Raw genomic sequence first — 20020 nt, forward strand, 5'->3', positions numbered from 1 at the left:
CTTTCCTCCGCCGCCCATCAGATCGACTTTACGAATCTTAAAGATGGGTGGACGGCGATGGCGCCACTTAAGCACGAAATGTGAATTTTTTCCAAATAAATTAGAAATAAAAAATATATATATATATATTTTTTAATTTTTATAGCTTGGAAACTAAAACTTATCTAATTCTATTATTATTTGATAAAAATAAATAATATAAAAATTAAAAATATAATAAATAAATTATTACTAAATAAAGTTAGAATAAATCAAACAAACAACACATGTAAAAATTTATAATAAAAACTCATTTCAATCTCTTCACTCTCCTTAACACGCCTTTTTCCGAGTGTTTTTCGACACCCCCTTCGTTCCCGGCGCATTGCGGCCTCGCTCGGAAGCTTCGAGAACTCTCTCTCTCTCTCTCTCTCTCTCTCTCTCTCTCTCTCTACACCTTCTCTCTCTCCGCCGCCGCCGGCGGTGGCGCCGCCACCTCCGTCGCCGGAGATCATGGAGGTCGCCGCGCGATCCACCCCTGGTGAAAACCCTAACCCCTTTCAACCCGCTTCTTACTCTTTGTACCCGTCTGATGTTGTGATGTCATATGGAATCGTCCCTTTTCCCCTTCGATTCGAATGTTAGGTCTCGAGATTAGGTGGAACGTGTCATGCTCTCTCGTTCATTTGTGTGTTTGATGTGTTCACGTCTTCCTTCTAGGGTTTCACATTTGGAGTTCTGCGTAGTGGCTATCACTCTTTTATTGTGATTTAGTGGTCATGTGTGAAAATCTTCACATGAAATGTTCCTGCTAGGGTTTTATCTTTCTCAGGTTTTTGTGCTTCTTAATGGTGGTCTAGAGCTGTATGGTGGAACACTATGTCTTGTGGGAAATCTCTAGGAAAATGATCAACTGTGGATATCAACAAATTGATTTGTTAGAGCTTGTGCTATTTCCTTTATCTCACAAAAGACAATTTGCGACTGTAGTGACATTCTTTAGAAACTGAGATCGTGTTAAATAACAACATTTACGGATATTGGAAATTTGGAAGTTGAATATCTCAGTTTGATTGTCAATATCGTGTCAATTTTTTCTATTTGTTACACTGTTATCTTTTCTTTCCAAATTCTCCTTTGCTTTAGAGAATTAGAGCCTGACACCCTCACCTAAAATTGTAACAGAGATTTTATACTTTTTAATGTACCATGTAGTTTGAGATGGACGTTGTATGTCCTAGGTTTAACCGAGTGCCCTGAAGTGGTCGGCTGGTCGCTTTGTTAGAAGGAGCACATCTATCTAATTAGTCTCCTCCAACCTAAAACACCCTTGTATCACCGCTTAGTTTTTAGCTAACATGTCTAACTTTGTTATCTAGGCCTGAGAGATTTTCTATGTTTGCTGCTTCCTCATTAATTGTAAATTTGCTGAAATTCGTCTTATTTGTTCCTTTTGTTTGGAAAAAAAAATACTTGTTATGTATACAATATATGAGTCCGGCTATGGTGCTTTTAAAAGCACAAAGCACTCGGTGCTTGTAGGTTTTCCGCCGTTAGATCTACCTCTTTAACCACCCATTAGATCATACTATTCAACCAACCACTCACTCAACCGTAGAGGCCCACTATCATCTTAACTGTACATCCCTTAGTCCAAAGGCCGAAAACCTACAAGCACCAATGACTTGATATTTTTAAAAGCATAGGAGCTCAATTCTATAATATATTTAGTTTCTCATCCCGTCTTTGAGAATGTTTCATATCACAATAGATGATTATATGTGTGCGCGCGCGCACACACGCCTGTCTACCTAATTGCATTCGATATTACAATCTTACCTTCTTCAATTTGGAGAGAAGTGCAGTAACATTTCTCTGCAGAGCAATTCAAGTACAAAAACCGCTTGCAAGAGTACGCACAAAAATCTTCCATTCCCCTGCCACAGTATCAAACTGTTAATGAAGGTTATCAACATGCACCACAATTCAGAGCGACTGTTTACATTGGTGGAGAGGTATTCAAATCACCTCACACATTTGCTCATCGAAAAGAAGCTGAGCAAGATGTGGCAAAATTTGCCCTTGAGAACTTATCTAGGAAGATAAAGCCTGTTGAAGATATTCCCCAGATTAACCCCCAGATTTACCAGGTATTTTGCATCGTGATTATTTTGGATTATTGACTTTTCATTTGAACTTTTGTTTCTTTGGTATATATCAATATTTATAGTGTTGCATTTTAAATTTATTTATTATCAATTTCAGGATTTTTCTTATTTTTTCTCCTTTTGTTTTTTGTGGCTTGACCTTGTGGTGTGTCTTCGCTTTGGGTCCCATCAACTTACTATATGAAAAATTCTGACTGTTACCATTGTTAAAAAAACTCTTGCTATATGTTTTTAGGTTATTCTTGTTGCATGGGCCTTAAGTCAGGTAGGGAGTATATCTCCTTGCGTGCCAAGTGCATAGAAGGTTTCAAGACCACACTTTGTCTTATTTCAGTGGGGAGAAAACATGTGGCATGAATTTTGAAGTGTTGATGTCATTTGAATAAAATCTTTACTTGAAACATAGTAGAAATAATTGATGCCCATTATGTCACTTTTGCTTCTACTTCGAGACATAGAAGCTCTTCTAGAAGAGCCAAATAGGTCCTTTAGTCAAATCTTATGATATTTGCAAAGAGCATAGACAATAGTAGCTCTCAAATTTGCAAAGAGCATAGAGATGTTTAAATTGGACAGCTGACTGTTTCTAGATTAATCTGTTTCTAATCTGCAGTACAATCATGTCTTTTAGTCTGTATCCTCAACTTTGACATCACAATTAGTATAGAGAAGTACTAGGATGCATGATTACAACTAATATCTTTTGAGCATTTTACAACACGATGGGGGCCTTTGATTTGCCTATGCTTATGCTATGAATCATTCAATTAGCTGATCTGATAACTTGGTATACGAGACGTAATAGTATGAAAAGGGTCGTAGTAATATTGACTTAGGTTAGCAATGGCATGTGACTTGTTAGAGTGTGTATGACTGTCTGTATGTTTCATACATAAAGATTTACATTGGAGATGATAATTTGTGACAGCTTGCCTTTTGTAATGCCCTGCAGAATGCGGTGTTTTGTAAGTCTATTCTCCATGAGTATACTGTAAAGGCACATGCAGAGAAACCGATGTACTCAACTTCTAGATCAGAAGGGCAACTTCCTCTTATCATAGGGTCTGTGGTTCTTGATGGAAAAACTTACAAGGGTGATCCTGCAAGGAACAAGAAAGAAGCAGAACAAACGGCAGCTCGTGCTGCTATCAAGTCTATCTTAGGTATGTTTGTTTTGTTTATTTTATTGCAGTTATGATTATCCATTATCCATTATTCATTGCAGTCATGATTATCCATTATTCATTGAAAATATATGTGGTGTCCTCAACTATAGGCCATTGTGAAATAGGACTTCAACTTTAGTTTTGTTTACTTTTTGTTTATTTTGATTGATAAACCCTTCCATTAAATTTCTTTTGAGTCATTCCATCTACTAAATTGGAGATTCTATGAATAGTTTTAAAGGGTTTGTTAGCCATTAGCTGTAATGGAATCCTTGATGAGCTGAAGGAATAATCGAAATTTAAATGAAAAATAGCTAAGGTGTTTAAAATAAAGTCGGCCTATTCTTTCTAGTGTGTATGTGTTTTTTGGTGTGAGAGGAGTGGGGAGGGGTTGTTGGTTTGGACCTGAAGTTGAGGAGGTCTTATTACTAGTACATGTTTACCAATTGATTATGAAGTGGTAAACTATGGGTTAGAAGAAATTACACATATACTTCATCTTGATTTTGCAGAAAACACAAGCACAAGTAATCTCATGGCCAAAATTATACAATCAAAGGCCCAGTTTTATTCCGCACTGTGCAGATACATTGTCCCCACTTCTTCAGAGGGCAGCGAAGTTCAGGCTATTTTAGGAGGTTCTGGGTTGGTTGGTGTTACAAATTCTCAAGAAATGCCTATAGGGCCTGTGGGACAGTCACTTCCTCTCGTAAATAATATTCTCAAGAAAGAATATACATATAATCAAGGTTCTGCAGCAAATGCAGATGCACAACTGGCAAGTCTTGCACAAACTGGATCAACTTTAATTGCTTTCGAGTCGTCTGGTGAGTATTATCATCCACAGGGTGATCAAGTAAGAGATGGGAGACAAATTCTTGGACAACCGGCACAAATGAATGACTCTCAAAGTGAGCTTCAAATTTGCTCAAGAAAGCGCTTAATGGAGCAAAGTGAAGGGCATCAGTTGAAGCAAGCACGAGTGGATGGATAGCATCATTCAACCAATCACCAGTTAGTATGCTCTCTGTCGTTTCTTTCTTTTTAATACTGATATATGTACATGTATAATATATGGTGGCTGTGCATAAATCGTTTGCACACAATTTAACATATTAGGATCATCTAAAACCCAGTTAAAGATAATCTGAATCGAAGATCAACATCATTAATTATGGTCAAATATATTCAGCAAGTTTTTTCCACCTATCTTCTCAAAAAAAAAAAAAAGAAAAAAGGAGGGCTGTAGTAACCGAACAGAAGGCAAAAGCTCAATCGGCCTTACGTGTTCAATAATTGATGTTATTTTACGTTTATGAGCCAGAAAGCAACAAGATATTTGATATTTCTGCTTTTCTGCTGATGGAATCAAATGTTTCTCGTGGATTTTATTTTTTTTCCTCGAAACTTCTAACCTTTTTCTAGGAGTAACTTAACAGGATTAATATCATCTACTGCAATTTGTAGATTAAATCCTGTTACGCCGAGTTGGCCCAACCCATACTTTACCTCTTTAAACTAAGCCTCTTAAAACTAAGCTGAAAAATAACATGATGTTTGGCCCTATCTTTGCAGGTTACCTCTCGCAACACTACTCACCACCGCACCACAAAATGCGACGAGAAAGTTCATCTTCTCGGTGTCAGTTTTGAAGCTCCAATGTATTAAACCAGTGAATTTGCGTAATATCCTGGTACTACTTACTAGTATGAAATGTTTCTAATGTTGACATGATGCAGACTCCTGTTTACCTTAACATCCCTGGCCAGTGAAGATTCTTGTGCTCTGTCGGTTTCCAATCCAAATTGGTACTTTTCTTGTAAAGCAGGGATTGCATCTTTAATGCAAAACGCTTGTAGTACATTGTGCTTTTCCTTTGTTCTGCTGTGCTTGGGTAAATTGCTGTGTAGTAAGTGGTTTCTGGAGCTTTTGCAAGATCGTGGTTTGTTAATCCTGGGAACAAACTAGCTATGGAAAACTTTTCTTTACCCAATTACCCCCTGCTATAATTTATTTCTGAGAGTGTTTGGGGGAACTGTTAGGGATACATGACCGAATAAATGATAGTTGTACATTCTGAGCAATCGTTTGTTTCGCTCTGAATAAATGCCTTACTGATTGGTTAAGTTATTTTGCCTTTTGGAGTCGAGAAACTATTTCAAAATCTAGAGTATTTGAGGTACGCATCCGACGAGTGTGAATCAGTTAATTCTTTTCTCAGCTCCAGCAAATTCGAGTTCGTGAAACTCGACATCACGCCAGATGAGGGCAGTGTTGTGTAAACAAACATCAAAAGTTGTCACCTTCTTGCGGTCGCAACTTACGCCTACCACTTCGCCACGAACAAACTCACCTCTAATGTCTTTCTGTCCTTAAAATCCTAGCCATGAATGGAGGACCGTCTGCCATTCGAGCCATCCATGTCCCCGCAAAGCAACTTTCTTACCATTCAACTACACTCTTGGCCACAAGAGAGTCTTTTCCGTTACTATAATTTTACATAAAAATAATAACAACCAATCAAATATCTTTGTAAGTATAAAATTATCATATCATCCTACATGGCACGAGAAAATTGGTTTGAAGAAAGAAAACTTTGAGAGAGAGAGAGAGAGAGAGAGAGAGGTGCAATTTGGAAGAAGAATTGGCTTATAAGTTGCAATATGCCAATTTCGGCAATATTTATGCTTCGCCACCGACTTCATTATCGAGCTTTTCATTCATTTACGCTGGAGTCGGCGAGATGAGATACTACGCTACCGACTTACAACTCATCTAACTCGGCAAACTAATAGGTTTCGTCACCGACTTGCTTTGTTCGGGATCGGTGGCCCAAAGACTCTCTAATATCCTCATATTGCAACTTAGTCCCTACACGTTTTATCCGATTTTTTTAGTGTTTGAACTTAAACTAAAATACTTTAAATTCTATGAAAATTTAAGTGTTATTACAAAATAATTATTTTGATTATATTTGAATTAAACTGGAATAAAATGATCACTTTACAGCCTACTGTGTAATAACTCAAGTTTGAATATACGTATGTGTATTTTAAAATAAAATGTTCAGGGACGAAATCGTAAATCGTGATAGTACAGGGACTATCCGTACATTTTCGTACCCTCTCCCTCCCCCGCGAGGAAAAATTCTAGAATTCCCCCTCCTCCGCGAGGGGTCCGTTGCTTTTTGTCACTCGGTCAACTTCTAGGGTTTGAGTTTTATGAATCATTTAAGCCTTATTGGTTTCCTATTTGATGGATTGCGTGTTCTTTTTGGGGAATTTTTGAGGGAAAAATCTCATCTCGACCTGGAATCATGCTCCAATTTACTTTTTCCTCTATTAAGGTATGAATTTTCCCGGATTTTGATAATTACAGCGTAAATAACACATCTTTTCTTATATACCTGTGAAAAGATATGTTTTTTTTAAGAATTTACGTGCGCTTAGGGTTTGTGGTTGAATGATGTAGGAGATAGCATAGAGCCATAGAAGAATCAAATGTATTTGTACTCAATGGTAAAAAACAAGGAGTCTTTTTACTGGAAAATTTTAACTTTTACTGGTCAATTTACGGTCTAGGGCTTAGGATTCATCAACTACGGGTTCATCAACTATTCTTATGTTCTTTGACCTCTGAAGCTATTGTTTTCATCAATCTACGGTAGAATCTTTCATATTGTATTAAATAGATTTGTTGCATGTATTCAACTTGCGAATTATCGGTACAATTGTCGTTCTTTGCTATGAGGTCAAACAGTTAATGAAGGGGATCAACATGCACCTCAATTCAAGGAGAGATAGTTATGTAGCCTCGCACATTAACTTGTCGAAAAGAAGACGAAAACGACATGGCAAAACTTGCCCTTGAGAGCTTATCCGGGAAGACAAAGCACGAAGATGTTACGCAGGTTTACAAGGTATTTTTCATTTTTGTTTGTCGAAACATGTTTTCTGTTTAATGCTTTATATATATATATATATATAACGTATGACTTTTTTATTGTTCCTATTTGAATTGTTTAAGTATACTTTTTCCCTTCAAAGTTGTACTGTGGTCTGCATTGATGAGCGAATTCATTATATATTTTGCCAACTTTGTTTTCCTTTTGAATATCTGGCGCTAATATACCATCCAATCCTACAATAGGCCATGACAGCATCCAAGTACACTAATTTCACTTAGCAAAGTTTTGAACTTGCAAATCAAATTTGTAAATCATTTGGGGGAAAAGAACTTTTGTGAATGTGCATTCGGAACAATTTACTGTTCAGGTTTCTGCATAATTCGGTAAACTGACGTATTCCCCGCCTGGATTGTGGAATTTCCATTGTATGGATTTTCTCCATCTCTTCAACTCAGGGCTTCTTTGGTCTGTTGAGTAGACATTATGAATAAATATTCGACTAAATTCCTACGAAATATTTATCCCCTATCTTGAATCTCCCCTCTCAATTGTTATCGATGCTTTACATAAGTTGGATTAAATGTGGAATGCAAATGAGGAAAGAGAGGGATGTAGATGCTGAAGGAAACATAGTGTTAAAGTAGATTGCTTTGATTAGCATGCAACTATCAAATCATTGCTAGGCAATACAGAGCATAATTTTTACCTAGGAACTCCAACGTAATTAGAAATTATTTAATTGAAACAAATTGCGTTCAAGACTAATATGGGATGCAGTAAATAAAATCTCACGAATTTGTTTTCACTTTTACATTTACAGCCCTCTTACTACTATCTACAAATAACCTGCACTTGTCGCACCTAGTTTTTCTTTTACTTGGAATAAACCTTTATAATGCGTGTTATGAGCCTTCTAGAGTATCTATGAGCGGCGTTTCACGTGTATTATCCCCTCAAAAGTAAGTTCATTCTTTTCACGCTAGTAGGTGCAAGGATATCACATGAATGAGAATGCTAAAAGTTCCTTCTTCTACAAGCTACGAAAACTTCACATAGACGAGATATACTACTTTAATTTGATATTTTAGTGTCTGTTAGTTTTCACAAGCATGACTACGCTAACTAACCAATAGTAAACTGTAGATATTTTTTATCCGTGAGAAGAACAAAAGATACTTGATGCACTGTTCAATGAGTTTCCATGAATCATTCAGAAATCAATGTTGCAACTCATTTTCATCTAGTTAAAAGTTTTGTTCACGCTGTTAAAAGAACTTCTTTGCTGTTTGAGTAATTCATCATGTATCGAATCACTCCTTTTACAGGCTATCTACAATGCCTCCCGCAACTCTTTTTGAAGATCATGAATTTGTTGTAAGAAATAACATAGTGAACAAAGAATACACCATATTCTACTCTTTCATTTATTTACCGCCACTATGTACATTTCGTAAATTGCAATATCTCCTCCATTCAGTTTTAACCCCTCGGTATTTCACCATCCTAGACAACAAAACCTGCGTTTTACATGTGTCAAGCCATTAATATACTCTTTGTCCCTCGCCGTCCACGTGCTGCGAGCTATTATTCACAAAGCAACCTATTTTAACCGTAAAATTTTCCTTATAAAACCCCCTTTCCTCGCGACCTTAAACCACACTCTTCACCTTCCTCAAAGTGTTGGTGCGGCAATGGCGAACTTCATCGAACCTCTTGTTGTAGGGAGGGTTATAGGGGAGGTGGTCGATCTCTTTGTTCCTAAAAATACCATGTCCGTGTACTATGGACCGAAGCATGTGACCAACGGTTGTGATGTGAAGCCTTCAATGTCTGTTGATCCACCAAACATTCAGATCGCTGGCCTTCGCCCTGATTTATATACTCTGGTTTATATGATCTTTACAGTGAATTTCTTTTTTCTTGCATGCATGTTAGATATATACTAATTATCGTATGGTTTATGGACGCATTTCTTTGGTGCAGGTGATGACAGATCCTGATGCGCCTAGCCCGAGTGATCCCCGTATGAGGGAAGTTGTCCACTGGTGACGATCAATCTAGATTTTTTTATTTATATTTTCCTTTATATATTTCTTTGATGGCACCATAGTTTAGTGTTTAAGCCACTTTTGTCCTTTTTTTTTTTGTGTGTGATACAGGATAGTTGTTGACATTCCGGGTGGGGCTGATTTAAAAGAAGGTAATGGCATTTCTTTTCTTCTTCATCTTCTTCTTTTTTCCAAGTATATGTGGAACATAAAACTCACTTTCCCAATATGTTACCGGGAGATAGAGAAAGTTATTACTTCTTTTAGGAGTTTCTGACACCAGGTTATGCAAAATAATGTGTCTTTGTAAGATAATAAAGTAATATAAGGAAAGTGTTCTTTTTTCCCTCTTCTGTTTCTTCAAGAGTATAAGGTAAATTATAATTCCTGTAGTTAGATGAAAAGAGAAAGTTCTTAAACTTGTGGTGCATCTTTGTAGCTATTCTTAGCTTTTTAGTTTCTCCGACCTTTAACTCTTAATTATTTTTCTCAAAGGATAAGAGGAGCAAGTTACTTTTGTTAATTCCTAGTTAGCTTCATTGCTAATCCTGCCAAACTACAATTCGGTAAATCTACCACCTATACTTTGCCTTATATTTTTAGGCCTAACAAATGACTCAAATCTTAAACAATTTTGATTAGGGCAGAGAAGTTGTTTGGCCATTGCCATATTTAGCTTGTTACTTGCTAAATTCCTGTTTTGTATCGTTGGAGCTTCGGCATGTCGGATTTACCTGTCAAATAATTGGTATCCTCCCTAACGCTCGCTATTGGAGTAGAAGAAGAAGCTTTAAATTGGAGCTTTTTGCTATTGGGGTTGAAAAGCTCATATTAGCTTTCTGTCATAGACTCGCAGTAAAACCTCCATACCTTTTATCTGCCAAATGCTTAGTTGTTGCTCTTCATATTAGATAAACCGATCTAGAATGGAAGTTGAACGAGCACTAAATCCTTCTTTCGCCTTGCTCTACTTTTTTTCTTTCAGCTACAACCACTTCTACTAGAGCATTTTGTAAATAGAAAAGTCCAGAGCTTCTACTGCAGCTCGAAGTTGAAATGAAATTTGGAAATCCACGATATAGAAGCTCCAATATGGAGATTTTGCTTTTTCTTCAAAGAGAAGCTATAAGAAGAGATTTGGCTCAAAGCAACGCTACACGCTACATTAAGGCCTCACAGGCCCTATATCATATACATATGAATATACTGAATATGAATTTTCCTTTCTTCTTTCGCTTTGTTTTCTTTTCTGCGGACAGGACTTGAGGTGCTGCCCTACATGTGCCCCCGCCCGCTGCTCGGCATCCACCGATACGTTTTCATACTATTTGAGCAGAAGTTGCCCTTCCCGGTGGTTGCCCCCATGCAAAGCCGCGCGAACTTCAACACCCGCCTCTTTGCCGCCCAGTACGACCTCGGGCCCCCAGTTTCTTCCGTCTTCTTCAACAGCCAGAGGGAGCCGGCATACCGCAAGCACTGAATGCCTTCCAGCCACATATGGGTAATGACATTAAGACAGTAACTGCAATTATTGACAGATTAAATACATTGAATCTGCCAAAGTCTAGTCACTGAACTTTGACGGGTTCAATGAATCTGCTTTGTCAATAACAAGCTATAGTTATGTCATTACTCTACATATAGAATAAAGTGCGCAAAATGTAGTGTTAATCAGTGTGTTGTGGTATATCTAGGCATGGCTGGTGGATGGATTAGTATCTATGTTGTTGGAAGTGATAAGTAGGTGGTGTATGTGAGTCTTTTTAACTGTTGTAGTAAAGGTGTGGGACTCTGTTGGAGTTTTGTGTTTTTAAGTTCAATAAAATGGTTGTTATGTTTGATGTTAATGTTCTTATTGTGAGATGGTATTAACATCTGTGTATTAGTAACTTAATTTCTGGTGAAGAGTTTCCTTTTATGTGCATAGTAACTGTTTGGAGCTTTCTATTCAAATGTAGTTGAGAATTTCTCCTCTTTTTTTTCCTTATTGGCTCTTCCTATGAATTAATATTAGGGTCATGGGTTCTAACAATTGGAGCTGCAGTAATTTCCCAACCATAGTTGTTTTATAACTCCTTTCCTTTTTTTTGTACTTTTTTTTTTTTTTTGCAATATTGGTTTAGTTTGAGATGGATCACTTCAGCCTAGTTTGGAATGCGTTTTGCCAAATGTAACTGCTTTAATACTTTAATCTTTGGAGGAAAAATAGCCAAATGTAACTGCTTAAATACTTTAATTCTTTTGAGGAAAAAGAAAAAACTAAAAGGGCTTAGAAGTTCTCCTGCTTGGACGCAGAGAATGATAATTTTTTTACTGTTATACTGGAGTCCAGCAATAACACTTCCAGAATATGGAGGTTTCCCTATTATTAAATTATTTTTGATGATAGGGTATCTGAATAGACGATCGACTCTATTAGACATGGTTTACAATAGTGAAAGCATTTAAAAACCAAATTTCTTAATTTTTGACATCATTTCGCCTAGTGATCAGAATGTCTCAAAATTATAAACTTTAATAACTGATATGATACATTTATAAGTTTAACGGTATAGAATGATCTAAAATCCATAGAAGTTTGATAGAAAATTTTCTCACTATTTATAGCGAACCTCTGATTTAAATCTACTATTTTTTATAATAAGCTTTTTATTTTGAAACTATTTATTTTAGAACTATTTATTGACCAAATAAATAATATTAAAAAATTATAAAATTTACCTTCTAAATGCTTCAAATAGTGTAGATCATTTCTAACGAAATCGATCGTCAATTTAAATACCCCATCACAGAAAAAAAAAATTTGATAGCACCGCAGCCTCCGTGCTTTTGAAAGTATTTAGTATTTAGTAGTATCAAAGAAGAGGCTCAGGAGTGCTTCCAGAATTTATTTGCAATATGATAATATGAATGCCCTTGTTGCCCCTTACATGCATTAATGCCTAAGTTTCAATAGCTTAAAATTAAAATTCTCTCTTTACCTTTCCTCCACAACTTAAAAGTGGGAGATTCTACTGTAGCTTTTGCTTTTAGAGTCCAAAAGCTCACATTAACTTTTTGCTTCAGCAAAGATAATCCGAGATTTCTCGTTGACCAGAAGCCCAACTCTTGGTTCTCAGGATTGATAGAGCAGCTGTTACAAAAGCCAAATCATATAGACATGCATGTAGACCACCATAATCAGGAGATAGATGAATTACAACAGGCAACATGACACAAGTATTCCAAGAAAAATACCATTCATACCAGATCTATAATTTCAGTATAAGATGAAAGGATACAAGTGAGATAATTGTACAAGCATCAAAACAATTCAGACATAATGTATTCCTTTTACATCAAAAGCTTCTCATACCACACTTCTCGTATAGATAAAGAATCGTAGAAAATAGGGTAAAATTATACTTTTGGTCCTCAAACTATGAGGCGCGTGGCACTTTAGTTTTCGAACTTTAATTTGTAGCAATATCTTGCTCGAACTTTCTAAGTTGTTGCAATTAAGTCCCGCAACCCTATTTAGTTGACTAAATGTTGCTACGTCGCTAATATAGAAGTGATGTGATTATGTTATGCTTGGCGACACAACAATAATTAAGATGTCACATCACTTCCACATTATCAATACAATTAATATTTAGTCAAGTAAATTAGACGGTAAGACTTGATTGCAACAATTCAAAAAACCCAAGCTAGAAATTGCTAAAAATTAAAATTTGAGGTCCAAAGTGTCACACACCTCATAGTTTGAAGGCCAAAAATATAATTTACCCTAAAAAATAGAAAAAAGAAAATTGGCAATATCTCTTCGATCTCCGGAGTGAATTCGACAACATTAAACGCCATACCTCAAATCCTCTCATGTGTGATCAATCCAAAGAAAACTTTGTGATATTAATCCCTCTATTCTTTTTGATTCCCTAAAGATGAGATATAATTAATAGAGAAGGAGAGGAGAGAGAAAAAGAGAGAGAACATTATGTCAATCTTCTATCACAGTGGCAAAGCATATGTCACACATAAATAGAACCAACAAGAGAAATTCCACAAGCTCGAATAATTAACTAACATTTTCATACTCAGAAATACCTATATATGTATCACCTTTGGCGCTTCCAGGAGTAACGAGTGCGAGAATAACGGTCCCGCCCAGCAGTACGAGAAGGAGACCTAGAAAGTTCACTAAGAGAGCTTCGTTCGAGTAGCGAGATATTACGCTGTTGCTTTGGAGAAAAGTGGCTTTCTCTAACAGACCTGTAACTGCAGTTGCAACAGCTAGGGCATATATATACGCACCAAAGAACACGTGCCAAGGAAGTAAGAGAGCTCGGCTGCTTCTTGAGCCACCCGGGTACCAAAAGGTTACAAATCCAGCACCCCACTATATATGGGGAAAAAAAAACAAGTTATTAAATGGATTCTCTGCTTAGCATACACAAAAGCAAAAGCTCAAATATGAAGCTCCTGCTTCTTCCTAAAAAAAAATTGTTTGGGGGAATTTTAACAAAAACCTTTTAGTGCTTCTCCAAACAGTTCTAGTCAAATAGCACTTTTGCAAAAGCCCTAGAGAGAGAGAGAAACAAAAAAAAAGCAATGGTAGGGTATTAAGAGTCTGGACTCACCTGAATGCCGAATAATAAGAGACATGCAAGACCCAACCAAGAGTGCAGACTATAGAAGTTGTCGATCCCTTTGTCATTGTGGAACTTCAAGGCAGCCCATACTCCAATTAGACCCAAACACAAGGCCAGAAATTGAATAGAGAGGTGGACCGTCTTTTTGAAATTTTTGGTTCCAGACACCGTCTTATATGCTAATATAGCTGTATGAAGCCCAACAAAATATGTTTCCGTGGAGGAAAAAAGAAGCAAGTGAGTCACATAATACAGCATCAACTTATACTCTCATAATGAAAATTAAGGTCTTTACCTCTGTTGCCTCATTTAGAAGTTCTAAAATATACTTTTGGGTACTGTTTGTATGCATATATATCCATGGGATAGCGATAAATATCCTTGAGGAGAACTGTAGTTCTAGGTATTATATATAAGTAGTTGTGCTGCGTTTAGTTGGAGATAGAAGGAATTACCTTAGTCCGCGGCACCCCTAAACTTCTAAACTCTTTAAACCTAAATCCGCTTAACTTTCACCATTTTTTATTTAAATATTACCTCATCAAGATTTTGGATTATTTGCAATTAATAACTGTAAACTTTCCTCTCCACTTTTGTCATCTTCCTGTGTGGTAGGATGACTGTAAGCCGCAGCGGAAGTGATGAGTAAAGAGCAAATGGTAGCGGTACCATGGTTTAGTACTACAAGAATTTGAGATGGAGAGAGAGGAGTTAAGGTTCCTTTATATCTAACAAAAATACCCATTTTTCCCAATAAAAGGACTCAAATCAAAACCATCGGTAGTCTAGGGTATGTCAATCAACAAATTTAAAGTATGAAATCTATTTCGGAATAGCCTAAAGACAAGGAGGTCTCAGTACATACTTCATCTTTTCTACTACGGCAGATAACTTGCAGATGTTGTAAATATACTACATTTTTATTTCAAGAAATTCCAACTACTCTAATAAATAATTATATTAAAAGGAGTTATTAGATGCATCGGAGTGCCCACCTTCACCATTCAAAAGTATGAAGCCAATCACCATTAATACAGGATGGACCTACAGGGAATAAACGAGATTTGAATTCATGTCAGTACGCTGTCAACTTTAGGCATTACTAATGCACAATTTAAACATGCATGTTCCATATGAATTGACCGTCGTATGCATAAATTCGAAATTGTGTGCTGTAATCGAGCAACCTAATCCCTGTACTATCATGATATTGCAAGTTGGTGGCTTTCTTTTTTATTTCTCAGCTTTAGTCCTCGAAATATTTTAAAAAAAAATCTTGGGTTATGTTAACCTGCTTGGATTAAACCGAAATAAGTTAGGCATTTAACGGAAGGGATAAAACGCTAAGGTCATTAAATTAGGGGAAAATAATTGATGATTAGAAACTAAAAATGCAATATACGCGGGGAATAAACTGTTTAGAAGAAAAAGTGCTGGGAACAACTTGCATTATCAGCAGTAAGGGGACTACTATCTATACCATTTTACGCTACAACTTTTCTATGCATTGAGAATTTTATCAACCTGTTACAAATAGGAAAAATTACATTACAAGATGAACAAAGAAAGATGATAAAATCCTATTTGATGAACAATTTCTCTCTTGTTTTTCTTCTTTTTTTCTAAAAAATTTACTGATGATACCCCTTCAACTTGTAATTTTTTGAATTGCGTTTCTATAGTTAATTCAGTTAAATAGTTTGTTAAATTTTATGACCCACTTAGACATTAATAGCTATAAAATTGATGGAATCATGAATCAATTTGATAAAATCTCCAATTTATTCAGCCAAAATCACTTGATTCAGAGAAAAAGCAAAATATGAGGGATCTCAATCAAAAAAAAAGTTTTGGGGTCTATTTCAGAACGGCCTATAGTTGAGTGAGTCTCCATACATCTTTAACTAAAGAGGGAAAAAAAAAAAAAAGCACTTCCTTACAAACACTTCCATTTGAATGTTGAACATCAAATCGATTGTTTAATCTCTTGCGATCTCAAATTACGGTTTTTTTCCCCTTAATTTTTGGGGGCACTGCGAACAGTTTTCACACACAAATCAAACACAAAAGAATCAAAGAAGCAAAATAATACTAAGCATTAAGAGCAATTAGAACCCTAGAGAGAGAGAGAGAGAGAGGCAGAGAGAGAGAGAGAGAGAGTGAGCGTGTTGTGATTACGTTGAAGATGAGATCTTTGTTGTCGGAGATGAGGGCCAAGCCGCCGCGGAAATGGACGGCCCAGATGATGACTAGGGCGGCGGCGGCGGCGCCCATCGCCCGGATCGTGGCGACGACCGGGAAGCGGATCGCCGGAGCCATCGCCATGATCACCGATCCGAAGAAGACGAAGAAGAAGAAGAAGAAGAAGAAGAAGAAGAAGAAACGCAGTAGAGAGAGAGAGAGAGAGAGAGAGAGAGAGAGGAGATGTTGCTCTCGCTTTTCAACTTTTGACTGCAACTAAAAAACGAACAATAAAAAGGCAAAATTGCACTTACATCCTCAGATTTTAATTTATTAAATTTATGGCTCAAATTTTATAAACTATTATAACTAAATTTTACAATAAATTACGGATAAGTAAATATTAATGTGTCGTTGATGTCAAAGTTATGTTGCATCTTAAATTTTATCGCATCATCAACCATAATACTGTACATTACTTTTATATTAGCTACGCATTAATATTTAGTCAAATAAATTAGTTGCAGAACTAAATTACAACAAACGTGGTGATTCAAAAATTACAAAAAATTAAAATTCGACAAGCAAGCATCACCCACCTCAAACCCACCTCATAGTTTGAGGACTAAAATTATAATTCAGTCAAAAAAAAAGTTAGCAACATAATTCCTAATTTCAGACTGTCCATTCGTCATTCATCACGCAAACAACACGAATCTCAAAGCTATGTACTGCAACCTTCACCATCTTTAGGGCCTAACAATTAGAAGGTTTGGAAATATGTTACTAAGATTTCGAGTAATCTCAATAGCCGACAATAGATTACGACGGATCATTGTTTGATTTGTAAGAAAAATACCTTCGAATTTAATGACCTTTTTTGTGCATAAACATTTCAAATGTCGTAAAACAGCTAAAATTTGATTCTGAGATCTTTCTAATAGAGATTTAAGGATGAGATTGGAACTTCAATCCTAAAATAAAATAACACTTCAAAGAACTAGAAATTAAGACCAGATCTTCTACATTCATTGCATTATTGTACAGTATATCTGTATATGAGATTGGATGACCAAATTAGGATGGCATAAACTACCAAAAATCACAACAAGAACAGTTTCCCTTCGCGAACTGATGAAACCGATTCGGATCCTTCAAGACGATTTCTTTGTCATAATTCAAAGACACAAATTTGAAAGCCTCATGGCAATCTCTGCACACCCTTAAATTCTTACCTATTCTTATCACCCTTTGTCCTGCACATTGTATTAGGGCAAAAGCTAATGCCAATTTCTCCGAATGCCCGCATAAATCACTCGCCTTTTGCGCTTCATCGATATCATGACCCACATTTGATGTATGCGGGAAAAGCCCGGCCCTCTTCATCTTTAAGCTCAACGATTCTAAGAAATCGTAGATGTCCTTCGACGATTCCTTCATTCGATCTCCGACCGTGAACTTGTATATCTTTCTTTTCACTTCGACCCAGCTAAATGCGGTAATTGGTCTCAAACCCAACTCCTTCATAAGTGATCGCACCTTCGAAAGATCCGCCCACCAACCGGTCTCAGCGTAGAGACGAGAAAGTAGGACATAGTTACCTACATCATATCTGTCGAGTTCTATCGCTTTCGTAGCCGCGTACTCCCCTAGCGCAACTTTTTTGTGTGTTCTACAAGAAGAAAGAAGTGCGCTCCACACAAGCTTGGACGGTTCCACGGGCATCGTTTTGATAAATCTATGAGCTTCTTCAAGAAACCCAGCACGGCCATATAAATCGACCATGCACACAAAGTGTGTCATTTCAGGGGCGACGCTATAATCTATTTGCATGGAATCGAATAGCTTTTGGCCATCATCGACTAGCCCACCGTGGCTACAGGCTGACAGAATCGACAGAAAAGCAATTCCGTCGGGATTAATTCCTGATTCCTTCATCTGGGTAAACATATCTAGGGCATTTCGACTAAATCCATGCGCTCCGTAACCCGAAATCAATATAGTCCAAGTTACCACATTCCTTGTCAGCATCCTCTTGAAGACCAAAACCGCAGATTCGATGATGCCGTTCTTGACATACATGTCAATAATGGCATTAGAGAGTAATAAGCTCTCTGATTCAGCAAACTGGCTATCGCAACACTTGATTATGTATCCGTGAATCTCTTTCCCTTTCCAGAGGTCCGCTGTCGCACCACATACACTTAACACCGACACAAGTGTTGAAGGTTTTGGATGGCGCCAACCTTCAAATACCATGTCATGCAACAACTGAAGAGCACCTTCGAATAGCCCATTTGAAACACAGGTGCCAATTACCGAATTCCACGAAACTAAGTTTCTCTCGGGCATTTGATCGAAAACTCTCTCGGCGTATGCTGCGCTTCCGCATTTCCCGTACATGTCTAACAACGCGGTTTGCAGTATAACATCAGCATCATCGGCAAAGCCCCTTCTTAACAAAAACCCATGAAGAATTTTCCCCCATGCGAGCTTCCTTAGTTGCGAACACGCGGATAACACGCTCGTCAACGTTATCATTGTCGGCTCAATTTTTCCCTCTTTCATCTCAAAGAAACAATCCAGAGCTCGATCTCCGAACCCATTTTGCACAAGCCCACAAATCATAGCAGTGAATAAAACCACATCCCTCTTAGGCATTTCTCCAAACAGTTGGTGCGCGGCATCAAAGTACCCGTTTTTGAAGTAGTATTCGATCAATCCGGTACCGACAAAGGGGTCGCATAAGAAGCCGGATTTGAAAGAAAAGCCATGGATTTGTTGGCCATGGAGAGGAGGCTTTTCTAGCTGTAAAGTGAGCTTCAAAAGGGATGGAATTGTGAATTTGTCGGGTTTAATCCCTCGTTTTTGGGATTCTAAGAAATTGGTAAGTGCCAAAACTGGATTTCCTGAGTTGAGATGTGATCTTAAGGTGGAATTGAGAGAGAAGGTGCTAAAAAACCTAATTTTAGCATGAAAAATGGAGAAAAGGAGGGTTCGGGATATGATATCAATTAAAAATGGTGGTTTTCTTCTTCGCATGGGAGCAAATAATGGAATCTTTTGTAACAATTATTAAATAAATAATGAGAAAAGAAAAAAGGAGTTCTTGTGGAGATTGGGGATGAACAAACCTCCGATTTTTCGGTATGAGATGAAAATTTGACCGAATTAATTTTAGGCGATGGAAAAAGAGAGGAATCGCAAGAGGTTTCAAACCCTAATAATTTAGGGTTTATATTTGGAGAAATAGTTGAGATTATTGTTTTGATTTGCTATTTCGACCTTCCGGATTAGGGTTTATAGGCGGGAGTGTATTTGTATGTCGACTCATTTAAAATAGAACACGTCGCCGAAAAAGCGATTTTGGCCATTTAACTGAATACGGCGCCGAGGCGCCTAACTCCGCCGACTATGCCCAAATAGAAGGGGGAAATGTGGCCTCCAAACTATAGGCCTTTCAAAAGAGGCCCCTCAAGCTCATTTCTCCCTCAATTTTATTTGGGACAATTGAAAACATATCCTTATACTGTTTGAATGTTGCATATTCACCCCTACAAACTTCCAACTTTCAAAATTTACATTTCTTAACTTATCTAACGGCATTGTATTTTATTTAAAAAGACTAAGTTGAATTAGAAGGCATCGAAGCAAATCAGGTGACTTTGAATTATTAATAACAAGCGATACAAAGTTGATATCATTATTTAATTGGACGCCGTTGCTGATCGCGACAAGCGCAGAACAATCATAGCACTTAAACATGAAAAGTTTTGATTGGTCGAGAGATATATTTACGAGTTTTCAAAGTTTGCAGAGATATAAAAGATATTGTGTAGATTAGAGGGATAAAATATGCAATATCTCTACTTTGTGGAGATATATATGCAATTTTTCCTTTTGTGGGGGTGTACCAGCCCCTTCAACTCTCCTTTACAAT

General features: G+C 37.1%; 4 protein-coding genes across 9 annotated transcripts; 2 read left to right on the plus strand and 2 right to left on the minus strand.

Moving 5' to 3' along the window:
- On the plus strand, nt 294–5212 carry LOC109717462 (double-stranded RNA-binding protein 4-like). Of its 2 annotated transcripts, none has more exons than XM_020243281.1 (5): nt 294–520; nt 1861–2129; nt 3100–3310; nt 3826–4331; nt 4889–5212. In XM_020243281.1, the coding sequence occupies exons 1-4, from the start codon at nt 493–495 to the stop codon at nt 4305–4307; spliced, it is 990 nt and encodes a 329-aa protein (XP_020098870.1). In that variant the 5' UTR covers nt 294–492; the 3' UTR covers nt 4308–4331; nt 4889–5212. The 2 variants fall into 2 exon arrangements, with proteins under 2 accessions (XP_020098870.1, XP_020098864.1); XM_020243275.1 differs by having other exon boundaries at nt 295–520; nt 3826–4327.
- On the plus strand, nt 6465–11115 carry LOC109708045 (protein MOTHER of FT and TFL1-like). Of its 3 annotated transcripts, none has more exons than XM_020229734.1 (6): nt 6465–6659; nt 7064–7232; nt 8546–9106; nt 9204–9265; nt 9380–9420; nt 10528–11115. In XM_020229734.1, the coding sequence occupies exons 3-6, from the start codon at nt 8912–8914 to the stop codon at nt 10746–10748; spliced, it is 519 nt and encodes a 172-aa protein (XP_020085323.1). In that variant the 5' UTR covers nt 6465–6659; nt 7064–7232; nt 8546–8911; the 3' UTR covers nt 10749–11115. The 3 variants fall into 3 exon arrangements, 2 of the variants coding, with proteins under 2 accessions (XP_020085323.1, XP_020085249.1); XM_020229660.1 differs by having other exon boundaries at nt 7073–7232; XR_002215680.1 differs by lacking the exon at nt 8546–9106 and having other exon boundaries at nt 6467–6659; nt 7073–7232; nt 9204–9420; nt 10528–10633.
- LOC109720424 (probable transmembrane ascorbate ferrireductase 2) lies at nt 12489–16317 on the minus strand. Of its 3 annotated transcripts, none has more exons than XM_020247544.1 (5): nt 16078–16317; nt 14895–14943; nt 13888–14087; nt 13370–13646; nt 12489–13185 (listed from the first exon to the last, which is right to left on the minus strand). In XM_020247544.1, exons 1-5 carry the CDS (start codon nt 16222–16224, stop codon nt 13169–13171), a joined length of 690 nt encoding a protein of 229 aa, XP_020103133.1. In that variant the 5' UTR covers nt 16225–16317; the 3' UTR covers nt 12489–13168. The 3 variants fall into 3 exon arrangements, with proteins under 3 accessions (XP_020103133.1, XP_020103125.1, XP_020103117.1); XM_020247536.1 differs by having other exon boundaries at nt 13355–13646; XM_020247528.1 differs by lacking the exon at nt 12489–13185 and having other exon boundaries at nt 13224–13646.
- Nucleotides 17173–18741, minus strand: LOC109724959 (putative pentatricopeptide repeat-containing protein At3g23330). The gene has a single exon (XM_020253997.1). It carries the CDS (start codon nt 18739–18741, stop codon nt 17173–17175), a length of 1569 nt encoding a protein of 522 aa, XP_020109586.1.

Source organism: Ananas comosus, linkage group 1 (genome assembly GCF_001540865.1).
Source record: "Ananas comosus cultivar F153 linkage group 1, ASM154086v1, whole genome shotgun sequence".
NCBI lineage: Eukaryota > Viridiplantae > Streptophyta > Magnoliopsida > Poales > Bromeliaceae > Ananas > Ananas comosus.

Bases quoted from the DNA above. Each gene is read 5' to 3' on its own strand.
- LOC109717462 (XM_020243281.1), top strand. From the start codon at position 493: ATGGAGGTCGCCGCGCGATCCACCCCTG. The intron at 521-1,860 runs GTGAAAACCCTA...ATTTCTCTGCAG, and splicing joins CGCCGCGCGATCCACCCCTG to AGCAATTCAAGTACAAAAAC. The intron at 2,130-3,099 runs GTATTTTGCATC...AATGCCCTGCAG, and splicing joins TTAACCCCCAGATTTACCAG to AATGCGGTGTTTTGTAAGTC.
- LOC109720424 (XM_020247528.1), bottom strand. From the start codon at position 16,224: ATGGCGATGGCTCCGGCGATCCGCTTCCCGGTCGTCGCCACGATCCGG. The intron at 14,944-16,077 runs GTAATCACAACA...TATTCCCTGTAG, and splicing joins ACAAAGATCTCATCTTCAAC to GTCCATCCTGTATTAATGGT. The intron at 14,088-14,894 runs GTGGGCACTCCG...GGCTTCATACAG, and splicing joins CATACTTTTGAATGGTGAAG to CTATATTAGCATATAAGACG.
- LOC109708045 (XM_020229734.1), top strand. From the start codon at position 8,912: ATGGCGAACTTCATCGAACCTCTTGTTGTAGGGAGGGTTATAGGGGAG. The intron at 9,107-9,203 runs GTTTATATGATC...TCTTTGGTGCAG, and splicing joins GCCCTGATTTATATACTCTG to GTGATGACAGATCCTGATGC. The intron at 9,266-9,379 runs GTGACGATCAAT...TGTGTGATACAG, and splicing joins ATGAGGGAAGTTGTCCACTG to GATAGTTGTTGACATTCCGG.
- LOC109724959 (XM_020253997.1), bottom strand. From the start codon at position 18,741: ATGCCTAAGAGGGATGTGGTTTTATTCACTGCTATGATTTGTGGGCTT.